At 54.2% G+C, this 27,757-nt stretch overlaps 9 protein-coding genes across 9 annotated transcripts; 5 read left to right on the top strand and 4 right to left on the bottom strand.

Moving 5' to 3' along the window:
- Window positions 1-778: 778 nt before the first annotated feature.
- Window positions 779-3,059, bottom strand: J4E90_002943 (uncharacterized protein; the record flags this gene model as incomplete). The annotated part of the gene is made up of 2 exons (XM_051432517.1): window positions 779-1,913; window positions 1,966-3,059. The coding sequence occupies 2 exons, from the start codon at window positions 3,057-3,059 to the stop codon at window positions 779-781; spliced, it is 2,229 nt and encodes a 742-aa protein (XP_051293939.1).
- Window positions 3,060-4,386: 1,327 nt separating this feature from the next.
- J4E90_002944 (uncharacterized protein) lies at window positions 4,387-5,528 on the top strand (the record flags this gene model as incomplete). The annotated part of the gene is made up of 4 exons (XM_051432518.1): window positions 4,387-4,494; window positions 4,568-4,853; window positions 4,900-5,351; window positions 5,403-5,528. The coding sequence occupies 4 exons, from the start codon at window positions 4,387-4,389 to the stop codon at window positions 5,526-5,528; spliced, it is 972 nt and encodes a 323-aa protein (XP_051293940.1).
- A 659-nt stretch (window positions 5,529-6,187) lies between these two features.
- J4E90_002945 (uncharacterized protein) lies at window positions 6,188-7,687 on the top strand (the record flags this gene model as incomplete). Its single annotated transcript, XM_051432519.1, has 2 exons — window positions 6,188-6,446; window positions 6,507-7,687. The coding sequence occupies 2 exons, from the start codon at window positions 6,188-6,190 to the stop codon at window positions 7,685-7,687; spliced, it is 1,440 nt and encodes a 479-aa protein (XP_051293941.1).
- Window positions 7,688-8,244: 557 nt separating this feature from the next.
- Window positions 8,245-9,492, bottom strand: J4E90_002946 (uncharacterized protein; the record flags this gene model as incomplete). Its single annotated transcript, XM_051432520.1, has 6 exons — window positions 8,245-8,466; window positions 8,532-8,712; window positions 8,797-9,068; window positions 9,209-9,233; window positions 9,281-9,318; window positions 9,385-9,492. The coding sequence occupies 6 exons, from the start codon at window positions 9,490-9,492 to the stop codon at window positions 8,245-8,247; spliced, it is 846 nt and encodes a 281-aa protein (XP_051293942.1).
- A 900-nt stretch (window positions 9,493-10,392) lies between these two features.
- J4E90_002947 (uncharacterized protein) lies at window positions 10,393-13,002 on the top strand (the record flags this gene model as incomplete). The annotated part of the gene is made up of 4 exons (XM_051432521.1): window positions 10,393-10,515; window positions 10,571-10,737; window positions 10,788-12,893; window positions 12,939-13,002. The coding sequence occupies 4 exons, from the start codon at window positions 10,393-10,395 to the stop codon at window positions 13,000-13,002; spliced, it is 2,460 nt and encodes an 819-aa protein (XP_051293943.1).
- A 2,673-nt stretch (window positions 13,003-15,675) lies between these two features.
- J4E90_002948 (uncharacterized protein) lies at window positions 15,676-17,550 on the bottom strand (the record flags this gene model as incomplete). The annotated part of the gene is made up of 3 exons (XM_051432522.1): window positions 15,676-16,278; window positions 16,330-16,913; window positions 16,992-17,550. 3 exons carry the CDS (start codon window positions 17,548-17,550, stop codon window positions 15,676-15,678), a joined length of 1,746 nt encoding a protein of 581 aa, XP_051293944.1.
- Window positions 17,551-20,876: 3,326 nt separating this feature from the next.
- On the bottom strand, window positions 20,877-21,923 carry J4E90_002949 (uncharacterized protein; the record flags this gene model as incomplete). The annotated part of the gene is made up of 4 exons (XM_051432523.1): window positions 20,877-21,024; window positions 21,089-21,214; window positions 21,262-21,771; window positions 21,820-21,923. The coding sequence occupies 4 exons, from the start codon at window positions 21,921-21,923 to the stop codon at window positions 20,877-20,879; spliced, it is 888 nt and encodes a 295-aa protein (XP_051293945.1).
- Window positions 21,924-22,309: 386 nt separating this feature from the next.
- Window positions 22,310-23,196, top strand: PRE3 (Proteasome subunit beta type-1; the record flags this gene model as incomplete). The annotated part of the gene is made up of 4 exons (XM_051432524.1): window positions 22,310-22,340; window positions 22,391-22,436; window positions 22,551-22,826; window positions 22,875-23,196. 4 exons carry the CDS (start codon window positions 22,310-22,312, stop codon window positions 23,194-23,196), a joined length of 675 nt encoding a protein of 224 aa, XP_051293946.1.
- Window positions 23,197-23,959: 763 nt separating this feature from the next.
- Window positions 23,960-25,329, top strand: J4E90_002951 (uncharacterized protein; the record flags this gene model as incomplete). Its single annotated transcript, XM_051432525.1, has 2 exons — window positions 23,960-25,102; window positions 25,153-25,329. The coding sequence occupies 2 exons, from the start codon at window positions 23,960-23,962 to the stop codon at window positions 25,327-25,329; spliced, it is 1,320 nt and encodes a 439-aa protein (XP_051293947.1).
- Between the last annotated feature and the right edge of the window lie 2,428 nt (window positions 25,330-27,757).

The raw sequence follows: 27,757 nt of genomic DNA on the forward strand, positions 1-27,757 counted from the left end.
AGTAAACAATAATAGTAGGTGGATAGCGGTACTCTAGGATATCTATCTTTGACGTAGCAATGGCGGCGATGCAGTCAGAGAGAGTGGTAGTAATGCAGTGGAGGAGCAGCGCGGTCGACGGAGGTAATAAACAGGCCAAAAGCCGTTTGCGCAGTCGCTTCTGAGGGTCAATTGCCCTCTGTGTGGAGAGAAGGAAGCAGCGCCTGGAGACGTGTGAGATCGGCGGTGGGCGGTCGCGAAGCATACGAGCCGCAAGCGCAACCCGCGGGAAACGTCATTGCCCCAAGCTCCAACCCCAGCTGGCGCCCCATGTGGCCCCGTCCTCGACGAGTTCTACTCCAATAGCGCGGGGGCTAGGCATGCGTCCCAACTCGATCCAGTTGGTACGAGGGAAATTGTTGAACACGTTGAAACTGCCATGGAAACGCTTTCTGCCATGCGACGATATCCACATATGATACAAATGAACCCGCTCAAAATGCTACTTCTTCCTGTCCCGCTCTCCCAACGCCCGTATGCAACATAATGCAGAATGCAGGGTTAAATAAGCAGCTAATCAATGCGCGGCCAAAACTCCAGCGCTGGCTACTAAACAATTATCGGGCAATACTGCTGCCACGAGCTCAGAGTGGTCAAACGACGGGTATCGCGACCTCGTGGCAGCCCACACGGGACGAAGCGAACATGCGAAAACCAAGCAGTCAAATCCAACCTTCTTCTATCGTCACCTCATCCAGAGGCGCTCAACACATAGTTCGCTGTCTTCTCAGCTTCCGCGTCAAAATTTGATGTTGAAGGGGGAGCCCGGGGGATCGCGCAGGTCCAATCGAAATTGCGTCGATTCAGACGGCCCGCGACTATGTTGTGCTTGAGTCGGCGTGGCATTCTCGTCTAGGTCGATCGAGGACGCTTCGGTGCTGACCGACGGGGGCGCACGCGGTGTGCTTCTCGCATGCTGAACCCCCTCTCGACTGTCTGAAGACGACGTGACTCGCTCAGGCGACGTCTCGCGCTCGCTATAGCCGCCGCCCCGCATACGTAAAACGGGGTTGCTTGAGGGTTCCGACAGGACCAGTGAAGGATTCGGTGGTGTAGCGCGTCCATTCCTCTCAGATGAAAGCCCTCGTGAAGATGATTTGACATGGTCAGTAGACTGACTCCGCATCGTCGCCGGCTTCTTCGGAGGCGGCACCTGGGGCGAGTTCGTGCCTTTGCTTCTCCCAGCGCTTTGAGGTGGGCCGTTTCTGGATGGAGTCTGTTGTTGCTGCTGTAGGTGGTGCTGTTGCTGTGTTTGTTGCTGCTGTTGCTGTTCTTGTTGTTGCTGCTGTTGCTGGGACTCAACTTCTTGTACATGGTTCAGGAAGTTGATTTCGTCTGTCAAAAAGTCCTTCTCCGTCCAACAGCCCTGCCAGCAGTTTCGCCAGTCCAAAATGAGGAATTGAAAGCAAAAGGCGTCGATCTTGATTGCCGGCTGGAAACAGATGCACAGGTTGTTGTAGTTCATTTTGTTGAATTCGGAACATGAGTGCAACAGGCTGATGTGGCAGGTAATCGCGAACAATAGGTAGTAGTTGAATGGTGGGAGCTTCGAGAGCTCATCCTTAAGCATTTGCGGCGTCGTCTTAGCGCCCTGGCATTCTTGCTGGATTGCCGTCTGGACCGCTTTTGGAAAGATTTCATCTGGCAGCTGTCGGAGCCAGTTCTTGAAGAGTGAACCGATGACGTTGGGGTCGTTCAGGTTGGGATCGCTGATCAAATCGATGTCTCGGTCTGTGGCTTGGTGAGCAATTATCGTGGCAATGATTGAGATAGTCCTACCTTCATCGAATTTGCGTTCGTAATATCGGACCTGCTGGGCTGACCCAGGAACGCGGTACAAGCCTTCCTCTTCACAGCCCCGCATGTTCAGATAGCTAAAGTGGTTGTTAGCCTCACAAGTGGAGAACGAATCGAAGCGTGACCTACTCTATGCACCGCCAAGGCAGAGCTGGCATCCAGAACTCAGTCTTGTCGCGTGACTGTTCTAGACGGGTCGATATCCGTGTCAGCCTCGTCTGTTCGATCAGGGGCTTGTGAATGATTTTGCACACGTAAGGTTCATTCGATATCGGCGTCTGGCTCTCGTGGTTGCTTGAGCTTCGTCCAAGTTTGCCGAATACACCCTTGCGGGCAGAGTCCATCTTCTCCCCCATGTTGCGAGCTCCTGAACCGAGTTTCGAGATGAAGCCGTGTCCCTTGGTTTCGTTGTACGAACTTGATGCTAGCGATATCTGCTCCGACTTGTCCCTTCGTGGCCCGTTGTCGACGTCCCGTGGTATCTGCTTGGAGCCGTCCTGACGATCTGCCGAGTGTGTTCGTGGCTTGCCTATGCCTCGCCATGATTGACCTTTGTCCATGGGCGCCGGCTTCAATGGCGGGCCATCGCCATTCGTCGTCCACGAACCCGCAATGTCCGGTGACAGTTGCCCTGGTGGGGCTTTGTTTAGTTTGGCACGGGTACCTGAGCTCTCGCCGTCTTTGATGGATTTCGACCTGTTCAGAATGCCCTTCTTCGGTTTGATAGTGTTGCGCTTTGAGTCGGCGTGGGGATCGGAGGAGTCGTTGGAGTTGCCTGAGCCTGTCCGTAATACCTCGGAGCGGTTGTCTGTGGCAGTTAGCGACACGCTGTTTGTCTGGGCTACTGTAGCCATACCATCCGAGTTGGGGGTGCGCACGGGGCGGCCGAGGTCTGGTGTCGAAGCCCCGCTGCGCCCGTTGGAGTATAGACTGGGCGAGTGTTGTTGTTCAGGAAGCTGCCGTATCGAGTTCCCCTGGCTGTTAAGGCGTGACGACGATTTGTTGGCGCTGAAGTTGGAGAAGATGCTCTTGGAGTCCTTGCGAGGCTTCGGTGAGGCTGGTGACTGTGGCATGCTATGAAACGAGGCATTGGGAGCGGCATAGTCGAGGTCCTCAGGCATATCTGGCGACCTCGGACTTTTGGGACTCATAGGGCCGTTGGCGTCGTCCTTGTTCTTTGGCTTGCCCCGCATAGCCAGCGACAGTGTCGAGGACTTGGGCATCTTTCGTATTGTTTTCCGTGGAGGGTCGCAGGGCTACTGACTCCTTAGCACGGCTCCCTTAAAAAGCAATGGCTGCTGCCAAGCGTGCAGGTCGAGGGCCGCAATACCTCGATGGGTGTTGGTGGGACGAGGGCGCCGATGTGCAGGCAGTCGAGCGAGGGTGTGAATAGACGGTGCGGCGCGTGTAGAGGAAGGAGCGGTGGCAGGCTCAGTGGTTGCGGCACATGGGCGGTTGCGCGGTCAACGAGTCTGTATTGCATGACTGTCAGCAGCGGACTCATAGCTGGCGCAGAGGGGTGAAAGCCAGCGGGAGGTATTAGACGGCGCGCGGGGTGGTACGAACCGTGAGAGCCTGGTCGGCGCTGGCTGCGGGCGTGCCTCGAAGCGTCGGCAGCAGGTGTCGAGTCTATATCACCGCCGGCAGGACGTTGCTCCCATGCAGCAAGCCGGGAGGACAGGCGATGCCGAGCGCGTGCTACGGCAGTCGTTGGCGGGCACAGAGGTCGTCGAGTATGGCGGTCGCGGGCAGGTGAGGCGGTCATGCAACGTCTGGGATGTGGTCAGCAAGCGCTGCGGAACGTGAAAGGGGCCGGCGGCGCTATGGCGAGGGTTGACGGTGGTACAACATGGCGAGGGTACGAGTGGCAGCGGCGAGCGAGGTGTCGCAGCGCCGTGGTTGGGCATTACTCACCCACTTTCACACACAAGACTCGAGGGGTCTACGGGGCGCCGCGACGAGGGAGAGGCGCTGGGGTGAAGGGAGCGAGTGGAGCGTGGAGCGCAGGCTGGGCGGCCGTTGCTTGGAGTGCGGTGAGCGGCGCCTTGGTCAGCAAAAGGACACAATTCACGTGTCTCTGTGGTGAGTGCGATGGAGGGGCCCAAGGCACAGACAGGCTCTGCTGCAATCAAGAGCAAAGGGCACCAAGGGCTGCGAGAGGATGGCGGCAACGACTTCAGCACGGTGCACGGCCCCAGGTACAGTACGAGGGCGCGACGCTGCCACCACCCCCCAATTCGGCCCACCAACGCTATCGCAAACGGCTGTCCACGGCGGGCGTAGTGCGATCTACCTAAGTAACATGCATGTGTGCTCACCGCCAGGCGACGGACTATCGACGGCAGACTATCGACGCTGCACAAGAGCACCCTCTGCATCGTCATTGTTGCGAGTGCGAGGCTGTCGCGGCTGCCAGACCGAAATGCTTCATGTGCCAAGTCTCGTTTCAGAAATTATGAGACCCTGTCGGCGCCATCCATGCTGCCTCGACTAGACCCTCCCGCGCCGCCAGCTCCCACCAACTCCTCCCACATCTGACACCCGTCTAACATGTCTCTCGTTTCCGGGCCCGGGCGCGCCGCTGGGATGGCCAGCCTGCCCAGCGAGATGCACCTCTTCGTCGACAGGCACGTCGCCTACATCCAGAGCCTCGACACTGTGCGTAGCCCGTCCCCAGTCCATGTGGCCGCGCAAGCTCCCGGCCATCCAATCCCGCGCTGACCCGCTGCAGCGCAAAGATGAGCTCGAGTACTGGCTCACCGAACATCTGCGCCTCAACGGCCTCTACTGGGGACTGACGGCCCTGCATCTCCTGGGCCGCCCAGACGCCCTTCCACGCGCTCCCATCCTCGACTTTGTCATCTCGTGTCTGCATGATAATGGCGGCCTCGGTGCTGCACCGGGCCATGATGCCCACATGCTCTATACCGTTAGTGGCGTGCAGATACTCGCGACGCTTGACGCTTTCGGTGAGCTTGAAGAACGCATCCCCGGCGCCCGCCTGAAAATCGCAAAATGTAAGTCATCTGCAGCTTCGCCGTGATAGTCTACTTATTGTGGTAGTCATCGCCGATTTGCAAGATCGCGAGACGGGCACCTTTGCAGGCGATGAGTGGGGCGAGCAGGATACTCGCTTTCTCTACGGCGCCCTAAATGCCCTGTCTCTCATGGGCCTGCTTGAACTCGTAGATGTCGACAAGGCCGCTCAATACGTGAACTCGTGCGCCAACTTTGACGGCGGATACGGTACCAGCCCCGGTGCCGAGTCGCACTCTGGTCAGGTGTTCACGTGTGTTGGCGCACTGACCATCGCGGGGAGACTCGACCTTGTCAACCAAGAAAAGTTGGGCGCCTGGCTAAGCGAACGACAGCTCAAGAACGGAGGCCTCAACGGCCGGCCAGAGAAGAAGGAAGACGTCTGCTACAGCTGGTGGGTCATGAGCAGCATGGCCATGCTAGACAAGCTGCACTGGATAGACGGTCAGAAATTGACGAGCTTCATCCTGCAGTGCCAGGTGGGTAGTGTCTTCTCTTCAGCATCATCGCCATCTAACCATGAATGATAGGACCCAGATCTGGGTGGTCTCGCAGACCGACCTGGCGACATGGTCGACGTCTTCCACACCGTCTTTGGAATCGCTGGTCTCAGTCTGCTGAAGTATCCCGGTCTGGAAGAGGTAGACCCCGTGTAGTATGTGACCACTGCTCTCGCATCTCAACGCGTATACTGACCAACGCGCAGCTGCATGCCTCGCTCAGTCACCCGTAGATGCTTAGGTAAGTAAGCGAGAATGCCATCAACAAATGCTAGTTGTGTCGTCTCGCGCCTGTAGATTTCATGACCATTCACTTGCATTCGTATCTGTGTATTATTCGTTCAAGCCTGTCTTCCCGCTATCTAATACCTCGCGTCTCTCTCATAGGCGTCGAGACACAAAGCGGGAGGAAAGTGAGGGTGGCTTCCTCTTTTGTCAGTGCCGAGCCCCCACGTGCTCTGCCTGCTAGAACACCACCAACAGACTTCCTCCTGCTGCAATTCTCTCACTGCGACACGGTACCTTCCTCTCTTCTCCTTAAAAGTGCTGGCGCCTCTCCTGCTTTCCATTTATTCGCTCAGGAAATGGGCTAGGAGCTACCGCGGTGACCGGCAGCCATCTCTGTACTAGGTCTCTCATGAGCACCTCTCCCACCGTCACTTCGCCTTCTCCACCTTCAGTCCGCTCCTTTCGCAACGCTCTCTGCTTTCAATACCGCGCTGCTCTTGTGCTTGTTTCACTTACGCTCCTTACAAACACCGCATCCACACTGCAGCTTTCACCTTGATATAGTGCAGCCTTGCCAGGCTTTCGGCATGGCCAACATTCCGCTTCACTGCAACATTTGCCCCAAGAAGCCAAACTTCAGCGATGTCTCGCATCTACTCACCCACATCGCCAGCAAAGGCCACTTATCCAACTACTACAAGGTCAAGGTCCGCTCCACCAACGAGGATGCATCCCGCCGGCTCATTGAGACGTACGACCAGTGGTATGCCGAATGGGCTGTCGAAGAGCTCATGTCGGACCGGATGAATCAGAAGGACAAACGCCGTACCCGCGCGAGGCCTGCTGGTACGGCCACCTCCTGCATCCGATTGTACTTGAGACTGATACTGACTACACCTGAAGCAGCCCGGCCGGCGCCTCCGCTCAAGATCGAGGCCCCCGCGCCACGTCCTGTACGTCGCGCCGCCGCAAGCGCTCTCCTCGATCCACGCCTGTCGGAGCAGCAGCACACGATGATCAAGCTAGAGCAGTCGCCTTCTCCGACGCCGCAACCTCTCGGCCCGGTCCTCCGCAATCGCAATACCCTCGCACCTCATATGCAGTACTGGCCTACAGAGTCTCGCGCCAGCTCTCGCAGCTATACCAACCCAGACTATGATACTTCCAGTGAATACTCCGATCCGAACGAGCAGCGTCGGAGGTCATACCGGTACAACGCTGCGGCTTCGTGTGCCATTGAAGATGAACCTGCTGAGGTTGCAGATCCGATGGCTGTCAGCGAGTCGACCAAACTCAAAGGTGTCTACTGGCCTGGCATGGACATCTTCGACTCTGCTACCCCAGAGATGCGGCGCAAGAGGAACCAAAAGAAGGACAGCTCTGTCGTCGAACAGCTGGAGCTCAACTCCCAAGTAGTCGAAGCAACTGAGCTCATCTTCACACCGTTGGAATCTTTCAAACGCCAGCGCAGGATCTCGTGCTCGGAGTCTGACGAAGAGGACGAGGTCGAGATCAAGACTGAGAGCCCCCAGCCCGTACGTCGGCGACCTGCACTCGCCAGTCTTGATGCAAACACCACTCGCCACTCTACTAGACAGTCCAAGCGGCCCGTATTTCCTGTCCTCAGCCGCAACCAATACGATGATGATCGGGGCCGTCCTGGCTACGACCATAGCCGCAACAACCGTGCTCCGAAGCGGAAGCAGTTTGACGTTTACCAAGACGATGATGACGTTCCATTCTCGCAGCCCAATGGCATGAACTATCTCACATCTGGCTTCACTCACCAAGCATCTCCATCTCCTGCACCTGCATTCAACTCTTACAAACCCTTCAACGATCCGTTCCAGTATGATAACAAGGAGAACGTTCTACCTTCGTTCCACCAAACGGCTTATGGTAACTTTCATGGCCATCAGAACAATGCCTACCAGTATCCCACCTACTCCTATGGCATTGGGCCTGATCAACAGGCCTTCCAGTACACCAGTCATCTCTACAACACTGCAAGCGCGTACCAGCAACAAGACCAAGATGACGATGACCAACGTACCATCACAGCTCCACCTTCGCCGTCTACAAGCTAAGCGATTGGAGACTGTGCCCTCTTTCCCTTCCCAACGCGACACCTACGCTCGGCTTCACTGAGCTGTAGCAGATACCCGACTGTTCACGCTCGTTCCATCTACCGACTTATGCATGCGACTTACTTTCCTGCGTTTCTTCCTGGTCCATATTTTCTACACGGTGATATATGACATACGCTGCGACAAGTAGCGACATACGACATCATTTACTGCGATATCTTCCGAGAGGCGCGCTATGGGGATCGCTGGACAGATACTCAGGCATGTTCTTTTCATTTCTATGCCGTACTCTACTGTGCACTTTGCCTGCGAGCATGTGATTGCTGGTAAGAAGCTGGTGGGCATGTACAGTATCGCTGTTTTCTCCCTTACATGTTTAATATAGAGAGTTTGTTGTCTTCCGGTCGTGTAACTCATAATCTCTCGATCTGATTCATGACTCCACCGCCACTCCAATACCCACCTGCAATGTTCCTGTCTACCCATGTCACGCTTCCATAGCTTCCGCGCATCATAACATCATCTAGTCGTATACCAATCTTCGTACCGTTCCTTTCTTACTCCCACTTCCCACTACCGCCCATGACCTTATTCCGTCGTACCTTCTCCAGATGCTCCACACTCTCATAACCATTAATCCTCGCATACAGCACCCTCAACAACCCACCTACCACCCACATAATCACGCCACTCACAACAAACAACCCAATCCGCTGATTCGTCGTGAGCATCGCAAAAATGGGGTAAGGGTAGAAACCATTCTGCAAAAAGCAGATTTCCTAGAAGATGGTGTGTATGGTTAGCTGAGTGTACTTGAGCAGTTTTGAGAATGGGATAATCTTACGATCCAGATCCAATATGTAAATGCAGTGATGGTGGAGAGAGCGAGTGTGATCATAGGCGCAGACTCATTCATTGGCGTGGTAGGCCATGGCGGAGAAAGCAGGATGTAATCTAAGGCCAGGACTACAGCAGGGACGAGATGGAATCCTATGTCGTAGATTGCTGGTGGTAGCGGGATATCACTATCATTCTCTCGTTAGCAAAAACAGACGTCACGGGAACAACACCAATCCCTGGAAAGTAGGAGTAACAAAGAGACAACATACGGTTGCACCAAAAGCTTCCCATCAATAGCCTTCAACGTCCAGTACAGAATGCTGATGGTGGCTTCAATCGGCGCTGCCACCAGCGCGAGGTAGTTCTTTAGCCGGAACAGGTGGTCTGAGAGGGCGACGGCAGGCGGGTTTGACGGGAGCGTGGAGGAGGCGGAGAGGGCGGTGGAGGTTAGGTCTGCGATGAGGCCGAAGAGGAAGGTTAGGGTTGAAAGCGAGAGGCCGATTATGGTTAGGAATTGAAGGTGCCAGCCGAAGGAGGAGTTCTGGGATTGTTTGTTAGAGCGTGGGTGGGGAGGGGATTGGGTTGGATGGAAAGTGGTGAAGGCTGGTGAGGGTTGAGGTGTTGTGTGCAGGAACCATTATGGGATGTGGAGATATGTTTTCGAGAATGTTTTTTACATACAAAGACATTTGGGTTATCAATTAAGCTGGACTCATGTTAGCTAGTTGCAAAGTTGGCGGGATGCAGACATACAACTTGAAGGAACTGTAGAAGCTAATCAGACCAGCAACCTGTAATACAAATATTCGTCAACATTTTGCCTTGCCTAACGCTTTCCAAGGTTCTCTGTTACTTACGTGCAATGCGCCCGAAAATCCTTTGGATGGAGAGTCAAATCGCTGAAGCGGATGCCGCCGGCTCGCTGTGGGCTCGACTTCCCCAGATTTCTTCGACGAAGCAGCCATGTTGTGCGCCTCAAAAGCGGATAATGTACAGTCAAATTAACACCTGGAAATGCTGGAATACGTGGGATATCAGATGGTCGTCTTGCAGAGAAGTTTTGAGGCCGTAGAGAAATGCAATGCCATCAGAAACACAACATGACGTATAGTTTTCTCAAAAAGCTTCACCTGGCACCACAGCGGCGCCAGCCAAGCCAACGTGGGTCCCCCAGCGACTGCCGTTTGAGCCTCGGAAGTTTGCCGCATCGAGATCTGACTCAGCAAGCAGCGCAACCAGCAACCAGCAACAACCATCAGCAGTCTGCGATCGAATGTCCAGTGTATTCACCGACCTCAGACGTTTACTCATCACTCCTGTAACACAGACCCATCCGTATTTAAACGACATCCCACGTATCATCTGACGTCTTGTGGATAAACTCCGTGCCTACCCTCGCGGCTAAACCTCGGCGAAAGCGCTGCCGACGGCTCGCCAACGGAAAAGGTACGAATCAGAGCACGATCAGGCCGTCCGCCATGGCAAAACCTCGGCACGCTTACGAGTGCCACTACGGTAGATCTCGAGACGCGCCAATGATGCGCGAATGTGTTCCCCCAATTCTCCACAACGAAGCGTCTCGAGATGCACCGATGCGGTCGACGATGGTGTGCTTTCCCGGAGAGACGGTCAGGATTCCCGTGTGGGATTGGAGGCGAGCGCGGAGGAGCGGCGTTGGAGTACTTATATCCAGGGTCGTGCGCGGTGGAGGGGGGATGTGTAGAGCGGTGATACCCTTTTCGTTGCAAGGTGCTTTTTGTTGAGTGTATCTGTCACTACGGGCGAATAGACGGTAGCGCGTGGTTCATTTCACACCATTGTCGAGTTTTCTTGGGTGATTGCTCTTCTACGACACTTTTGAGAAGATGGGTTCAAAAGTTGAGACTGTCCTTCAGTCTCTGACGCTGGAAGAGAAGATATCGCTGCTTGCTGGGAAGGACTTTTGGGAAACTGTGCCTGTACTTGATAAGGGCGTTCCCGCTATCAAGGTAGGACTTTGCTCTGCAACTTTAGACTTGCTTCACAGTGACTGACGCACAGTAGACTAGCGATGGACCGAACGGTGCACGTGGCGAAGTGTTCACAGGAGGAACACGAGCTGCATGTTTCCCTGCTGCAGTGTGTTCAGCGGCGACGTGGAATCCTGAAAATGCAAAGCATATAGGCCATGCGTTGGCTGAAGAGACTAAGACGAAGAGCGCGCGAGTGCTGTATGTCTGCTGATGTACGAGGCGCATATTCACTGCTAACGAAGCCTCAGTCTTGCGCCCACCATGTGCAACCATAGACATCCCCTCGGTGGCCGCAACTTTGAATCTTTTTCCGAAGATCCGTATCTTGCTGGCAAGATGGCCGCCAATGTGGTCAGCGGGCTACAAGAGAAAGGCATCGCAGCGACCATCAAGCACTTTGTAGCCAACGAGCAGGAGACGGATCGCCTGAAGGTCAACGAGATTGTGTCTGAGCGTGCACTGAGGGAAATCTACATGAAGCCTTTCGAAATCACCATCAAGGAAGCGAATCCCCTCGCTGTTATGACATCTTACAACAAAGTCAACGGAACACATGCAGATTCGAACGAATTCCTCCTCAAGCAAGTCTTGCGTGGTGAATGGGGGTGGGAAGGGCTTGTCATGAGCGACTGGGGTGGTACCAACTCTACGGCCGACTCGCTGAACGCTGGATTGGATCTAGAGATGCCTGGTCCGACGAGGTGGCGCAGTACCGATGCTGTCCTTGAGGCTGTCAAGAAGGGCCAGGTCACCGAAGCCACCATCACCGAGCGAGCGAGAAATGTTCTGAATCTTATCGAAAAGGTGGGCGCGTTCGAGAACCCAGAGATTCCGCCTGAGCAGTCTATCGTCGACCCTAAGCATAGCAAACTTATTCGGGATGTTGCTGGACAGGGCATTACCCTACTAAAGAACAACGGTGTCTTGCCGCTCAGGAAGGAAGAGGTCAAGGGTAAGACGATCGGGCTGTTCGGTCTGGCTAAGGAGGCTCTGATTCATGGTGGCGGAAGTGCTTCATTGAATGCTCACTACCGCATCACTCCGGAAGAAGGCCTCAAAGCTGCCTACGAAAACGACGTGGAATTCAAGTTCGCCAAGGGAGCCGCCACGTATCGACTCATCCCACCCCTATCGAAAGGCTGTAAAGATCTTGAGGGAAACGACGGTTGGAAGATGGAACTCTTCAACCAGGGCAACACCAGCAAGCCCATCAAGATAAAGCATGGCTACAAAGAAGCGGCATTTTCTCCACTGCTCGAACAGAGTGCCAAGGACAGTGAAGTCAGATTTACCACCGTCTTTACTCCCAGCGAATCTGGATCTCACTATCTCGGCTGCTCAGGCATCGGCCCTACAGTCGTTCACGTAAACGGCGAGCTCGTCTACGAGCAAAAGCACAACTCACCAGATGCCATGGGCTTCCTCTTCGGCGGCAACCCCGAAAAAGAGTTCCGCGTCCCATTCACCGCAGGCAAGCCCTGCGAAATCCAAGTCCACTCCAAGCCGCCCGCCGGCGACTCAAAAGGTGACATTCTCGCCGGTCTCCCCGGATTCAGACTAGGCTTCATGTACGCCTCCGAGCACGATCTCGACATGGCCGCCGAAGCCAAAGCGCTCGCGGAAGAATGCGACATAGCCATCGTCTTCACAGGCCACACCCCCGTCTGGGAAACCGAGGGCCAAGATCAAGTCAGCTTCCACCTGCCCCGTGAAGGTTCTCAAGACAAGCTCGTCGAAACAGTCGCATCCGTGAACCCGCGAACCATCGTCGTAAACTCGACCGGTGTAGCTGTCGCCCTACCCTGGCTCGACAACGTCTCCGCACTCATTCAAGCCTGGTTCCCGGGTCAAGAAGCCGGAAACGCCATTGCTGATATCATATCTGGTGCCGTGAACCCTTCTGGTCATTTACCTATTTCATGGCCTAAACGCATCGAAGACGCGCCTGCGCATGGTCATTTCCCTGGTACGCGCGACGAATCGGGGCAGCTTACTGTCAAGTACGAAGAAGGCGTTTTTGTGGGATACAGACACTACGATCGTATCGCTGCGGATAAGATTCATTTCCCCTTTGGTTTCGGGCTGTCGTACACGACCTTCTCTTTCGCTGAGGCGAGCGTTGAGCAGTCGTCGCCAGGACACTTTTCTACGAGCGTTGTGGTCAAGAACACGGGAAGTGTTGCTGGGGCCACGGTGGTGCAGTTGTATGTGGGTAGGAAGGAGAAGGCTGCAGAGCATCCGGTGAAGACTCTTGTGGCTTTCCGGAAAGTGGCTCTTGAGGCTGGTGCGCAGGAGACTGTGCGGTTGGATGTCAAGAACAAGGACTTTGCTTACTTTGATGAGGGGAGCGGGAAGTGGGTCGTGGATCGGGGGCAGTATGAGTTTTTGTTTGGACACAGCGCCGGGGAGATTGAGGGCGTTGTGACGGTGGATGTTGAGGGGGTGAGGGAGTTGAAGTTATAGAGAGGCTTTGATTCGTTTTTATTACTCTGCCGTTTCGAGGAATGTGAGGAAACAACCAGGCCGGTCATGAAGCCTGTACTTTGTGCACGTGACGTACCTAACATGCTCAACGCACCAATACCTATTCAGCTGGCAACTGATGCAACCTTCTTCTTCCTGCAATAATACGCCAATGTATTCTCCATGACCTAGATACTGCTATGCGCATAATTCTTTCCTTGTACCTGTCTCTTTTATACTCCTGACCCTTTACAAGGCGTCACGGCTCTGTCTTTGACGACGAACAGCTTGTTTTTGCGTCTCAAACGAGGGCAAACACTACTTCAAAAAATCCTTTCTGATCTTGCAGTCCGGTCGTTTGACTGCATATGAACTGTCGGGACCATGATGAGTTGTCTTCCGTACCTATCTAGGTAGGTACTCCGCGAGCCAACTGAGGTCACGTGATGGTACTCAAGGCTCCGGTCTAATGACCAGAGATGATGATAAAAAAACAGCATTCATACTAGGGAACGTGTTGAATACTAGAAGAGAAGACAAGCCATTTCAAGATGGAAAAGGCTATACCACTAGAAAAGCTACACAACAAGCGGGAAATACCGTGAGCGATTCGTGCACATCGGGTACATCAACCGCAAGCGAGAAGAAACAGGGAAACTAGGAAAGCTGAGTGTCGAAACCCGATGACAAGGCTCTACACGGTTTACCCAAGATACAGTTTTGATGAAGCCTCAAGGAAAGAAGACGTACACGTGCGTCCCACTAAAACGCACGCTCGGTACGAACAGACCGAGGAAGCAAGCAACTCCAACAAAAGAAGCAACATCACGAACCCCCTGTTCCCCCTTTCTTCTTTCCCACCTCCCTCATCAGGTACATGTAGCCATCACCACTACCATCAAGAAACACCTAGGTACCAAAACATGCACACATCCTACACACCGCCGAAAGCGGAGCGACCGAAAGAAAAAGAAGCAAGATGATCAAAACGCCGGAGCGTGTCAAATCCCACACCTCAACAGCACCAAAGGCAATCGCGATCCAGCATAACCGCCATTACTCATCAGCCTACCACCACGGGTACTAGCGCGAGGCCCGAGCTCATCTTTCCGCGGACCCTCCTTCTCTCCCTCTTTCCTCCCCACTTAAAAAGTCGAAACCTTGGAACAGACGTGAGATGTGGGAGGGAACCGGCACACCGGCGTTGTTGGGCAGCGATAAAGTAACGCACAGACGCTCATGGGCAAAAGTGTGAAATGGCATGCCAGCGGATAACGCGGCATCGAGGATGCGCTGATCTAGATTCGCGATGCTTGCTGTGTAACTTTGAGGATTGTGTGTGGTGTGTGCGAAACAGGCTGGGTTCTAGAATTGCGCGATGGGGCATGGGTTGTGGGTTTTTTTGCTTGGATTGGTTATAGGGATGGATATGCATATGTGGCTATTGGGGTGTGGGAGAGTTTGTGCCTTTTCGCATCTCGCACTGTCCTTCTGCATTCTGCGTTTCCGCTTGTTTAGCTGTTCTATTGCTCTCGGGTATAACGGCGTTTGCTAGTAGTTGGTCCTTGTGTGTGGGTGTGGGTGTGCGGAAAGCGTTGGGGCTACTATGGCAAGCTCGGAAGCGATGAATGGGGATGAGGCTTTTCAGAGCTTCGTCCGGAGATGCGCGGGTTGCTGGGCTTGGCTTTGGGTGCGATCCTTGTTCTACGTACCTGGGTGCTCTGCAAAATCTGAGGGGACCACCGAGGGAGTTTGGGTTGCTGTGAGCATGTGCAAGGACACGTGGAGGTAGTGTAAAGTTTACGTTGCATCATGACGATTCTGGCATGTTGCAGATATCTAGCGTCGGTCGTTTTGTACGGACATTCAACCTTGTAGTCGAGATGGCGACTTTCCTACCTGAGCATTCATTGTGGCCAGGGTGCTTTTGCCGACAGACCAGTGGGATGATCATGATGCTCCTCCACGGTGTGTCTGCCCAGGAGACTTTTCATAGGTCGCGGCCACGTAACCCGCGAGGGTGGGTATCCCTACCCGGAGGCACTAGACGCAAGTAAGGGCCAGAACAAGAACGAAGAGGTCGAGAACCCTCCCTACGACCCTGCCAGCCCTGAAAGGGCCGATCAAGATAAAGTCAAGTTCTGCATGTAAAAAAATATCGACAAATTGAAAAGACCATGAGCAGGGGCGGCGGTTGAAGTGCGACCGGGGTTTGCGCGCAAAACACAGGACAAGTCCGAGCGGGATAATGCAGGAGAGTATGTTACATTACGAATGAGAGTAATAAGAATACAGAAATGGATAACTCCAATGAAACTACGGTGACAAGAGAACGATGTGGGAAGGAGAGCATACTCAATTACCCACACGAATCCAAGCACTAGCTTCGTTTCCTACGTGTCTCTTGATCTCATCTTGCCTATTAGAAGATCATGTCATCGTCAAGTTTTCGTTCCTCGGTGATAAAAAATGGCAGAAGCGAATGAATGCAGAAGAGCTCCATCTAGCGCCCACTGCCCGGCAGTGGAGGGCCCGACAGAATTCTTCCAAGTGCAACAAAGAGGCGCATCGTTACGTCTCAAGCTTCAAGTCGTTCTAGCCGAGATCAACGGTAAACAAGCGTCTGGTACATCAAGTGCAATGCAATGAGGCCAATTGAGGCTTGACAAGTGCCTAGAATGTTCGCATCTGGGGCATCATCATGCCGGTGGCTACACCGGGCGGCATTACCGGTGCACCGGCAGCCGACGGTCCCATTCGATGGAACATCTGGACCAGGCGCTCTCCAACACTGGGTTCGAGTTCTGTGCCATCTCTCGCAATCTTGACTTCGCGATTCGCATTCCATGGGTTGCGGAGGCCACGGGTGCGGTAAAATGGTAGGCGGTTCGTCGAGACCCACTCGATCTTGAAAGGCTTGCCCCAGCTCTGCGGAACGGCTGAGGTGTCGGCTTCAATTTGTTGCGGCGCATCGTCTCTCTCAGTCTTGTCGTCATTGTTCTGTGCTTCTTCTTCGCCGTCTGTTTCGGGTAGCTCTGCCTCCCAGAAGATTGTGCCGCGCGCAGAGTCGTCAATGATCCTTCCTCGCGGCGCCCATTCCGTTGCCGGAGTAGCGATCGCCTTTGGCACATCCGTCGCGTCTAGGGTGGCCTCGGGCTTGGGGGCCGAGCCTATCGTGGGAGACCCATCTTCAAGAATTTGTGACGCCATGCGTGCGTAGCCGAAGTACTCGCCCGACTTGTTCGCGGAGAAGATGAGGTAGACATTTTCAGCAGACTAGATTCTGTCAGTCAACGGTCTTGAATGTGGAGAGTAGGGTGCGCTCACCTGGAAAGCCTTGTTCAGGACATCTTCGTTATGAGACTGTGTGGCCCAAATACCGTTCCGTACACTGAGCTCTAGGTCTTGTAGCGTGAGGCTTTTCACGATGAAGTATTTGGTGGCAGTGTCCACAGATAATTTAAGATCTTCAACACTTTTGTGCGATGGCGAGTCAACTGCGTCTTCGGTGGGAGCATCGGTGAAATTGTCTGGTGTCGGAGTCGTTGCTCGAGAAGCATTCTTCTGCTGGCCTATCATGGCCGAAGGCGCCGTGGGTACACCTGATGCCGGAGCAGAGCTGCGTCGAAGGCGGCAGACTAAACGTACGCCGCTGAAGCGCGAGTCGTGGAACCTGTGCATTGCGGCTGTGCAAGATGCTTCTGTGCGGTAGTTGACGAACGCACAGTTGCTCTTGGAAATCAAGAACAGACTTTCAATGTCCTTGGTAGCGTCGCGGGAGAAGTGATCCTTCAGGGCGACTATCGTAGTCCCAGGTGGGAGGTTACCAACCCAAAGTGCGTGTCCAGATTGTTTGGGTTTGCGAGGCGGTCCACGAGGTATGGAGCTCACGGGCCCAGGACGAGGCATGCCTGGAAGGTCATCAGTAGCTGTGTGCACCATTCTGCGACATCGAACTTGCGCAATGGCAGGTCGCGGACTTTGCTTACCGGAAGACTGCGCAAACTGTACGCCGTATGGAGACATGATTGAGCTTGAGTCGCCCATGTAGTTTCCAGTGGCCATTCGAACACCAGGGAAGCCACCATCACCATGCGAATAATCCGCAACATGGCCTTGCATACCCGTGTTCGTCGAGCCGGCTTTCCTTTCGTACATTTGGCCCTGAGCACCAAATCCAGGATTGAATTGCCCCTGTTGTCCGTATGGTGCCGGATAATACATGTACTGTGAAGCCTGCTGATAGTTTTGGTAGGGCGACTGCATCGGCGCCACGCCTGCTAAACGAGGCTGATTTGTCGGGTAAGAAGGATAGGCGTTGTACTGTGAGCCTTGTTGAGACATGAAGTGTTGTTGGGGGAGACTTGTAGCGAATCCAGGTCCATAGGAAGCATGAGCGGACATGTTACCGGGCATTTGCAGGTTCTGCCCAAGCTGGTATGCCACAGCTGAGGTGGATGCGCCCGACAGGGAGCGTGGTACTTGCGGGTTCATCGGAGTGTTGTCGTGTGCGCCGTAGTTGGGCAATGCACCTGTCATTGCACCCATATTAAGTGGTGAAGTGCCGTGTTCTTGGGACTGATAGGTTCCGTTCGCGTGCGTTGATGAGCGATGGTCGGGTCGCAATTGACTTTGGGGTAGACTGCTAAGTTGAGAGTAGAACGGATCGTTGCTGTCGGGAGACTTGAGAGACGTGGGAAACGAATTCGAATTGTTTCCGTCACGCGCGAGACTGGCTGTCGTGTTGTCCATGGTATGAGACCGTGGACCGGGAGGTAGGTCGCCCATGTGTGGCTCGTAAACGACAGGAAGTGGCACCCACTGTTGGACCCAAACGAAAGACATGTTAGTCCATGTTACAACTAATACAACGAGTGCTAGAAAAACGAATGTGTAAAGGCCCGACTCAACCAAATTTTCCGAACATAGGAGAATACAACGTACCTAATTCTATATCAACGTATCCTTGAAGGGATGTGGCAAGCCGGAAAGGACGATACCCGAAAGTAAGTCGCTTCGCAAGAGAGACGACGATCAAGGTTTGCCAATGGGTAAGGGAGGCTATGAGGTGATCGCGTGTAAAAAAAGATGCCGGCAGTAGGAGAAACCGTTTGAGGGAAGATGAACGGCTTCGGTTGATGTACTACCTGGAGAAGGAGCTCGCTTAAGGCGGAACGAAGATGATGGTCAGAATTGCACGACCACTCAGACGGCAGAAGCGAGCTCTCAAAGCCTTATGAGGTTGGGGACGGCGCAACGGCAGGGTCCGCAATGGGCAAGCGTACGTGCGGCAGATAGTAGGAGCTAGGGTCGCAGAGATGGGCTCATTGACTAGCTTAGTAGAAACGGGAAGGCCGCCAAAGGGTTCTCGCGAGCTTTCTGCTTCACTCGCCGCTGGCCGCAGCAACTAGCAGCAGCCTGATTGGCTGTTGGTAGGCTTCCCGTGGCTGACAGGATTCGATGTGGAGTGACAGGGTCTGAACCGATGCTTTGGAGGCGAAACGATCACCAAAAGCCCAGCAAGGAGAAGATTGGGTGCCTGAGTCAAGGAAATGTTAGAAAACAAGTGTTGCGGACGTGGTATATCATCGGACGTGGCGAGTGATACCGTTTCTAGAATGCTATGGGCCGATGGCGCTGATCCTAGACTATCTTACCAAAGCTTAGCGGGCCCTTCCTAGCAATCTCCGGTAGGCGCAAATTTAGTGTTTGTTCTGTATACCGAAACGCAAACTGGTGCTGGTGTCAATTTGTCGAGTGAAAACCTGCATGGAAAGTAGAAGAAAGCATTGGACTACGAAGGTGCTGGGAGACCATGGTACCAGGGGGTCTGCTAGCACCGGCTTGTATAGTGACAGCATCGCCTAGATCAAGATCATGAAGTAATTCAGCGCCGTCCATAGGAACGGGCCCAACATGCATGCGAGTTGGCGGACCAATCGAGGAGGCTGTATGGATAATGGAGCAGACGCGACATGCACGAACTGAGCCGCCCAGAAGACTCCGGCCCTCTAGGGAGCAGGGTGAAGCCATGGATGCCGCGTGGACGTGATTAGGGCGTCACGATAATGACCAGGCATGGAGCCAGCCCAGGGAGCTGACAGGGGACCCGGTAAAAGCATCTCGCGGCGTTGTTGAGTCCTTCGTGGTAGGCTGGCTCGGCGGTGGTACTCCCCTGGTGACCCTGCGGCGGGAGTGCGTCGAAACGAGGATGGAAGAAAGATGGAGCGGGCAGCTATGGCTGTGGGACCTATACAGGCCTAGCGCCACAGCGCGACAGTGGGCCTCGACATGACAGCGTTCGCTTCCATGAACGCGAACACGCCGGCGCAGCCAAAGCTTGACAAGTCTGCACTTGGTTTGGTTCGGCACGCTGCTCGGCAGACGGCTGAAATGAATGGCCCGAAAACCGTTTGCTCAAACATGCAAAGTGGTTCTGGCCTGCGAGTGAGGCCGGTTCGCCACAGTCGGAGTGACCGCTCCATGACAGCCCTACTAGTGATCTCCCGCCACAGCACAGCCACCACACTTGTTCCCGCGTGGTCATGATCGACACCCGGGCGAGCAATGAATCAAACGTCTGTCCCGTCCGCCGGGGTGCAACAATGACGTTGTCGCTACAAGAATAGATCGCAGATCATGAGCTTATTCGATTCATCTCGACTGACGTCTGCTCACTTGGGGAGTTGTTGTCTTGCTCAGCTGGTAGCTACGAGAGCTGAGATGGGACTGAACTTCGGCCTAATGCAAGATTGCCATGCTAAGATTGCCATGTTCCGTGCAGCCGATGCATGCATTTCCGGTCGCAAGCAGTATGGGAATTGTTAAGCCTTCGCGATACTGCCCACATGACGCAGTGGCGCTGGTAGCATCCGTTGCAGGGTCCAGCACAGATCCATCACCATCGAATCAGCGGCCGGTCGCGAACGCGGACGTTGGCACTACCGCACATGGAGCCTCTTCGTATTCAAGAACCCGGCTGGAACCTTGCGGGGCCCAAGTGCGTGGTGCATAGCAGCTCTGTCGCGAGTACACGTCGGATACAGGCGGTAGGTCCGAATAACGTCGTCCCCGTGGCCACTCGTTACGCGTTGCGTCGCGTAGCATGCAGCAACGAAGCGACTGAGGCTGTGAAGGATGATCTTTCGATAATGTGTCTCCTGTGTCAAGAAATCTTGTACCGATAAACTGCCTAGGGCACATGCACCTCGCCCCTGGCGATCCGTCCTCACCCCACATCTCGGGTCTTGCACGTGGTCGGTAAACGTAGACCCTTGCGACGCAAAAATCAATTGCTCCATCATGAATAGTCTGAGAACAGCTGACACGGCTTGTAAACACAAATCACAACTAGCTTACGGAGATGCACACGTTACTGCAGGGTCATGCATACGATCGCGATCTCTATATTCGCGCGGCCTGCACGGCGACGCAATCTCGAAACTATGTGGTGCCATTTTGCCACCCAAAGTACATTTTCGTAGCAGTGTCGGCGCAAAAAAGGTCAGCTTCAGGGGATATGCGCACATGCACCTGCGTTTCAGAACGCTGGAAGATGCAAAGTACACATCGGCTGCCCCGAGATGCTCATGTTCATGCTCACAGCGCGTAGGTGTGCTGCCCGCGCAGTCGACATACACCGCACACCTCTAATGCACGACTCGGAACAAAAGCCAATGAGGGTATAAACCACGGAACCCAATCGGATGTCCCTCCAATAGCAAACTCCCAGTGACATATCGTACGCTTGCACCTGGCCATTCCCCTGTCTGCGCACAGCCTGTGGTTCGCGCTATTCAAGTGAAGCAGTAGCGTGGGGCTGGTTCAGCATATTTGTCAACCCTCCAACAACTAATGGGTATCCAGCGAAAGCTTCAACGGGCTACAAATTCGCTGAGGAACTCTTCGATGTATTGAAAGTAGCGCGGTTCTGCAACGGTGTCGTTGTGGCTTCCGTTCGGTAGCTCCTTCCAGACTTTAGGCGCTTTGCAGACGTCGAACAACTTGGTCATGTGCGAAGGTCTGTCGAACAGTTAGCAAAGAGAACCCTGCCGGAAACTCAGTGTTTGGAAGTATGTGCGCTTACGGAATGATTTCATCCTTGAGACCGCTGAGGAACAGGATGGGTATCTTGGAAATCTTTGGAAGTGTCTCTTCAGTCGGCCAGATCTGGTGGCAGAGCGGAGTCAGGAAGCGGGCGGGAGGGAAGGCACTACTCTCTGTTAGTGATGGTATGTAAAGCCGATTGAAGGTACCCACGTCGGTATGAGTTTCTTGATCGAAGTAAAGGTGTTCTCCAGGATGATGCCGGAGATGTCACCTTCTCTCTGGTTACGAGCAGCCAATCCGACGGCAACTGCACCGCCAATACTTTGACCGTAGACGACAATCTTGGTGTCCCGAAGTTCGTGTCTCTGCCGGATGTAATCCAAGCCAGTCTGCGCATCGATCATGAGCCCCTTTTCGTTGGGATTGCCAGAGGATAGACCGTAACCGCGGTATTGCAACATCAACACATTACACCGGAGTTCGTTCTCGAGTATCTTTGCGATGGGAAGTCGGTAGCCAATGTTGCCAGCGTTGCCGTGGAACATGAGGACCGTTACGTTGCGCGCATGCTGCTTGTTGGCTCGGATGAAGAAGGCGCTCAGAGACTCGCCATCGGGTGTGGGGATGAACAGCTCCTCATAGTCGGTTATGGCGAACTGGGAAGGTCTGGGGACGTTGGTGCGGGCGTCAGGAGGGAAGGCACGGGGATATATGATTTCACTGCCAAAGTTAGCCAAACCCAAGATGGGGATTGCAAGGATGACGTACTTTTGTTTGAAGTAGAGGAGACCACTGAGCAGCGCGGCGACACCAGAGGACGCTAGAATCGGCACTTTCAGGTAGGAGATGAAGGTGTCGAGAGCCGAAGCCATGCTCCCTGGTCGCACTTCGGGATCGGTGGGGCGTAGGATTGATCTGGGTTCAGGGGCCGAGCGACTTCGTGGGAACAGCTGCCTAGGTGAGGGAGAGCGAGAAGGAATAGAAGACTCGACCATTCGGAGCGACAGTCGCGACAAGGCAGTTGAGGTTCCAGCGCGCAACCGCCTGAACGCGAGCCCTCGAGGGTGTCGCATGGTGCAGCCGGCCACTAAGACCAGTAGCGTAATGCCAAGGAATATCAGCCGCGTAGAGTCGAGCTGCCTGCACCACCACTATAGCAACAACCCACCCCACAGCTTCTCTCGCCCGCACCATACGCCGCCCCATCCTATCGTCCCCCCGGAACTTCTTTCTGCCTCACCAACCAGCTCACCTCGCAATGATGATGTCAACGGGCATGTTGGGAGAAGGTACATTCGCCGCTACAAACAAGTCAACTGCGGAAGCTCACACCGCGCAGATGGCATTCACGTCGACATGAACCACCTCAAGAAGGGAGAGGTCAAGTAAGATACAATACTATCTATAGCGCTGCAAGATTACTAACAGCCATTGTAGCCTCGGAACATCCATGTTTGTCTTTCCTCAACCGCCTCCTCTAAGTCTCTAACAGTACTCAGCATGGCCATCAACTTCAAGGACGGTGTCATATTAGCCGCCGACAGCAGAACAACGACCGGAGCCTACATCGCGAACCGAGTCACCGACAAGCTCACACAAGTCCACGACACCATCTGGTGTTGCAGATCTGGATCCGCAGCAGACACACAGGCCGTCGCGGACATTGTTCAATACCACCTCGGCATGTACGGTACCACCAACGACGAGCCACCCACGACGCAGACGGCGGCAGCCATCTTCCAAGAACTGTGCTACTCCAACAAGGACCAACTCTCGTGAGTAGGCCATGGCCGCGCGACCATCAGTCACTGACGTACATGCAGCGCTGGACTCATCATTGCCGGATGGGACCACCGACACGGCGGCCAAGTATACTCGATCCCTCTCGGCGGCTCCCTGCACAAGCAATCATACGCGATTGGTGGCTCGGGTTCGACGTACATCTACGGATACTGCGACGCGAACTGGAAGGAGAACATGAGCGAGGAGGAAGGCATCAAGTTCGTCAAGGGCGCACTCTCAGAAGCCATCAAGTGGGACGGCAGCTCGGGCGGTGTGATTCGCATGGTGGTGCTCACAGGCAAGGGTGCGCAGAGACATCTATACCTGCCAGACCAGAACTACGAGGGGCCAGGCAAGCAGTAGGACTCGTCATGACATGATACCTGAACGATCTGTATGAAATAAAAGAAAGCAAGTTAGCTAGCATCATCTACACAGGAACTTGGGCCACGGGCGTGGGATGGACCGCAGCCACAGGCCAATCAACTGTCAGCATTGCCCCATTCGTCACCGGCCTTTTCTTGGCTCCTCTCCGTCTAGTTTTGTGCAGCATTTTACGTAGCGCGACGTGCCGAGGTGGCAGAATTATCATCTTGTGTTTATCTAGTTGGATGCAGCGAGTGCTGAAACGGCTCTTGGTGGCTGCACAGTGTCGTCACATGCGTCTGGGACTGTGCAGGTGAATTGCGGCCAGGGTCTCGTTGATCTCGCCAGTCGTTGGTCTGTGACGTCCGGTCCCCACGCCTTTCTCCAACAACACCTCATCACTCACCACGCTGGGCCCCGACTCGGCGCGCATCTTGCCCTTCACTTTGACACGACGCGTGCCGTCCAATTTGCTTTGGGTACGGCAGAGTAGAGCAGGCTCGCACGCGGTATCTGCGCCCCTTTAAGCTGCGTCCAAGTTCGGGCTCTCTACGATAAGGCTCAACAACACGACCGACGCCTCGCACCGATCCACTGCGCCCGCGAACCACGCTCCTTGGTGCACCCAGCACAGCCATTGTGTCGCGCCTGCCTCCCGTTCAAGACCATCGTGAACTCCAGACACCTGCACAGCCTGGTTTCGCGCGGAATGACTTCGCTTCTGGTGAGCGACTTCGGTGGGAACCACTTTCACACCAACATGTTTGGCGGCGGCAGTACGCACCAGGCGCAAGAGTCTCCTGCCGGCCATCACACGCCTGTACGCCCGTCGCCGTCTTCGAGCGCCAATGCGCCGCGGCCAGTAGCTTCGTCTGCTGATGTTCCCATGGCGGATTCGGGAGCCCCGCAGTCGAGCTCAACACCAAGCCAGCGATCGCAGCAGCACAACAGCTTAGAGCCAAACTCCACCGCACCCGCTGCTGACCAAGCAGTACCGACACCACCCAGTCCGACTTTCCGTCCCCGCTCGCAGCAGCCGACGCCTTCGGGCACAGACCCCGCCGTCGCAAACACGCGAACCGTTCCCCAGCCTTCCCCAGCACAGTCCCTACGATCGCCGGAAGCTTCTCCTACGCGCATCAAAGTCAAGAGTCTGTCACACATCCAGAGTTTTGCCATCGATGAGTCCAGTCCCTTCTCTCAGTCGCGCTCGCTCGCACGGCGGCAGCGACGAGACCCCGCAGAGGTTGGGCCTCAATATGAAATCAGCGAGATGCCTGTCTCAGATATAATCGAAATGGTTGCCGGACTCCTAACCAAGATCACAACAACCAACGATCGGCAGCATGACCATCTACACCGCCAAATCCCCCCATCAGACGGCACAGCGGGCTTGAGTCAACAGACCACCAGCGTCCTGGCCTTCCACGGCAAGAACGTCCCCAGCATCTCAATCCTCAGCTATCTGAGTAGAATTCACAAATACTGCCCCACTACGTACGAGGTCTTCTTGAGTTTACTCGTCTACTTCGACAGAATGACAGAGAGGGTAAATGCTGGCCCTATATCTGGTCTTCGCAAGGCTAATGAGCAGTCTGTTGAACACTCAAAGTCTACAATGTCAGCAACTCCGACCCCGGCAGAAAACGCACGACCTACATCAGCTTCCGCTCAGGCGGCGACCCCTCCTCCGTCAGGCTCCTTGGGCAAGCCATCGCAAACGCCAGGGGACAATGCCCAGCCGCCCTCCCCATCGCAACAAGATCTCGGCGTGGATGCGCTGAATCTATCCCACTTCTTTGTTGTTGACAGCTTCAACATACATCGTCTCGTCATAGCCGGCGTTACATGCGCCAGCAAATTCTTCTCCGACGTCTTCTATACAAACTCGAGATACGCAAAGGTTTGTGTTGGCCGATACACATTATGAAAACGCATGCTAACAGGTTCAAGGTCGGCGGTCTACCCTTGGTTGAACTGAACCACCTGGAGTTGCAATTTTTGCTATTAAATGATTTCCGCCTCGCCGTACCTCTGGAAGAAATGGAGGCTTATGGAACGATGTTAGTCGAGTTTTACGCGCGTGAAGTTGCCGAGCAGCATGAACGAGAAAACAGTGGAAAACAGTAATCTCGCCGCCCATCTCACCAAATTTGCTACGGTCCGTTCGACTGAGCGAAACCAGCATGACGGAGGAGGGCAGAGAAAGACTGCGGATCAACACCGAACAAACAGAAGGATTCTTCACGTCCAGTAGAGACCACAGGATACCACTATTGCGCAAAACATATGCCATGGCATATCTTTGACATCCAGAGTCTTTGTATTCTGGAATAATTTGAGAAAGGCAGACATGATGCCGAAACCCACGAGGTGACGACTTTGGTCCCAGCATGCGAGCGAGTGTTCTTCTTCCTTGGGTGTGTGTGTGTGCGTAGATTCTGGGATACCAACTGCCTGTCTTTTATTTTCAAGAGAGATTGATGACATTACGACAAAGTCTCATTCATCTGAGCTTCGTTTTCATGCTCTGCCCCTTTTGTATTCTTTGTTTTGATACCTTTTTGTGCACCATTAGGGTGGCGTTTATAGAGGTGCAATTCGAGGACATTGTTTCGATAATTATTATGCATTGGTAACCTGAAGAGCTTTGCATATGATGACCTGGTTCCTGGTCGCAGCGACTGAACAACAAAACATTCTCGCGAACCACGGTATAAGTGCCAAAAGTACACACGCATGAGGGGTAGCTCAGCCCGCCCCTCCATTCTAGATTTCTACCTTCAACCAGGATGCCAGTCTCACCTACCAGAAAAAAGCGACATAGACCCCTCCGTCCCGCCCCCCTGGATGCCAAATCGCCGCCGCTGCAAAGCCAAGCTTATCCATGAATCATGCCACCACCACCACCACACGCAGAATCCAAATTAACCCCGAATCCCCCCATCCCTGATCCCTCGCGCCAACCATATTCCACCCGTAAGTTACCTAAGCCAGGGGTAACACTCAGACTCTCGGAACAAAATATACCCACGGTGACACTCGCTCAGGTAAAATACCTAGGTTATGCACGTACCACATGTCGATCTATGTTGTGTCGTGTGTCCCGAGCATAATCTGACGCAGAGTCCACTCCGCGCGATAAAGCACACATGACACGTGAGACCTGAGATGAGACTAGGCGTGCGCGCCGCGGAAAAGGACCCTTGATAGCGGTAAGCGGTAATTGCAGATGAAATCATTTGGGCGGAAGTGCGCTGTGCGGCGGGCGGTAGGGGAATTGTGCTTGGTTTGTTTCCTTTTGAAGGGGCGTGGGTTTGTGAATTTTGTAGACTTTCCCATCGTCACTCTTTTACAAATCTTTCGGTCTCTTCTTTTGTGTCTTGCGGCTGTCGAGCATCTGGGTCATTGCTTGTCGTTATTCTTTGTTTTCGTGGGGCCTGCGCGTAGGTTGTCGTTTCGTGTTGCGTGGTTTTGCGATGCTTCGTTCGTCTTCCGCGCCTGCATCGTCGTCGACCGGTGCCTCGTATTCGTCCTCGCTATCGATAACGTCGTTTTTTCAGTATGGGTTCCTCGCTGCGCTAGCGTATATACTCGCTGGCGCGCCTTTGTCGTCGTTGCTTACTTCGAATGCGGGCGGCGATGCGGTGTCATCGAGTAGCGCTGGTGCGAGAGGTGGTGGTGATGTAAAAGCCAATCTAGAAAATTTGGTGATTCCGGAACGGAATTTGAGTTGCGCAGCGCATACATACAAGGGTGTCTATGTCCTGAGTCGGGAGCCGTTGGTGGTGTATATTGAGGGGTTTGTCGGTGAGGAGGAAGGGAAAGAGGTTGTTGCTTTGAGGTACGTCCGTTCTTGATTGCTGCTGCTTCGAGATATCCCAGGGTATAGAAACGGACTCTGTTTTCATGGGACTTGCCATGTAATAGTCATGCTGCATACTTATGGACGAGGCGAACACAACTAACAGTACGACCGCAGCAACCCCCACTTCACTCCCTCAACAGTATGGACCTCCGGCACCGAATCCTTCAAACCCGCGATCCGCAACTCAGAGAAAGCACCCTTGCCCCGCAGTCAAACAGTCAAATGCATCGAGGAGCGCGCCCGCGTGTTCCAAGGCTGGCGGCCGTACACTTTCATCGAGAAACTCTGGAGCCAGAGATATGGCGTAGGAGGCCACTACACATACCACTACGACTGGAGCACTGCGACCAAGAAAAGCGGGCGCGTGAGTTCCTTCATGGTGTATCTTGAAGCAAACTGTACGGGCGGAGGCACTCATTTCCCGCGCTTGGAGAAGCCTGAGGATAAGAGTTGGTGTCGGTTTATCGAGTGTGGTGAGGATGATGACGCGACTTTCTCTGCCTCGAAAAATGAAGGTGTCTCCACGAATGGTGTTCGGCAAGAGGGAGGGCCAAAGGAGGATCTGAGCAAAGGCATCATTTTCAAGCCGATTGCTGGGAACGCGGTGTTTTGGGAGAATATGCGGAGTGATGGGACTGGATATGCGGAGAGTTGGCATGCGGGGTTGCCGGTCACGAAGGGCGTCAAGAT

This window comes from Alternaria incomplexa (assembly GCF_024043165.1).
Source record: "Alternaria incomplexa strain BMP 0042 chromosome Unknown scaffold_3, whole genome shotgun sequence".
NCBI classification, from domain to species: Eukaryota; Fungi; Ascomycota; class Dothideomycetes; order Pleosporales; family Pleosporaceae; genus Alternaria; species Alternaria incomplexa.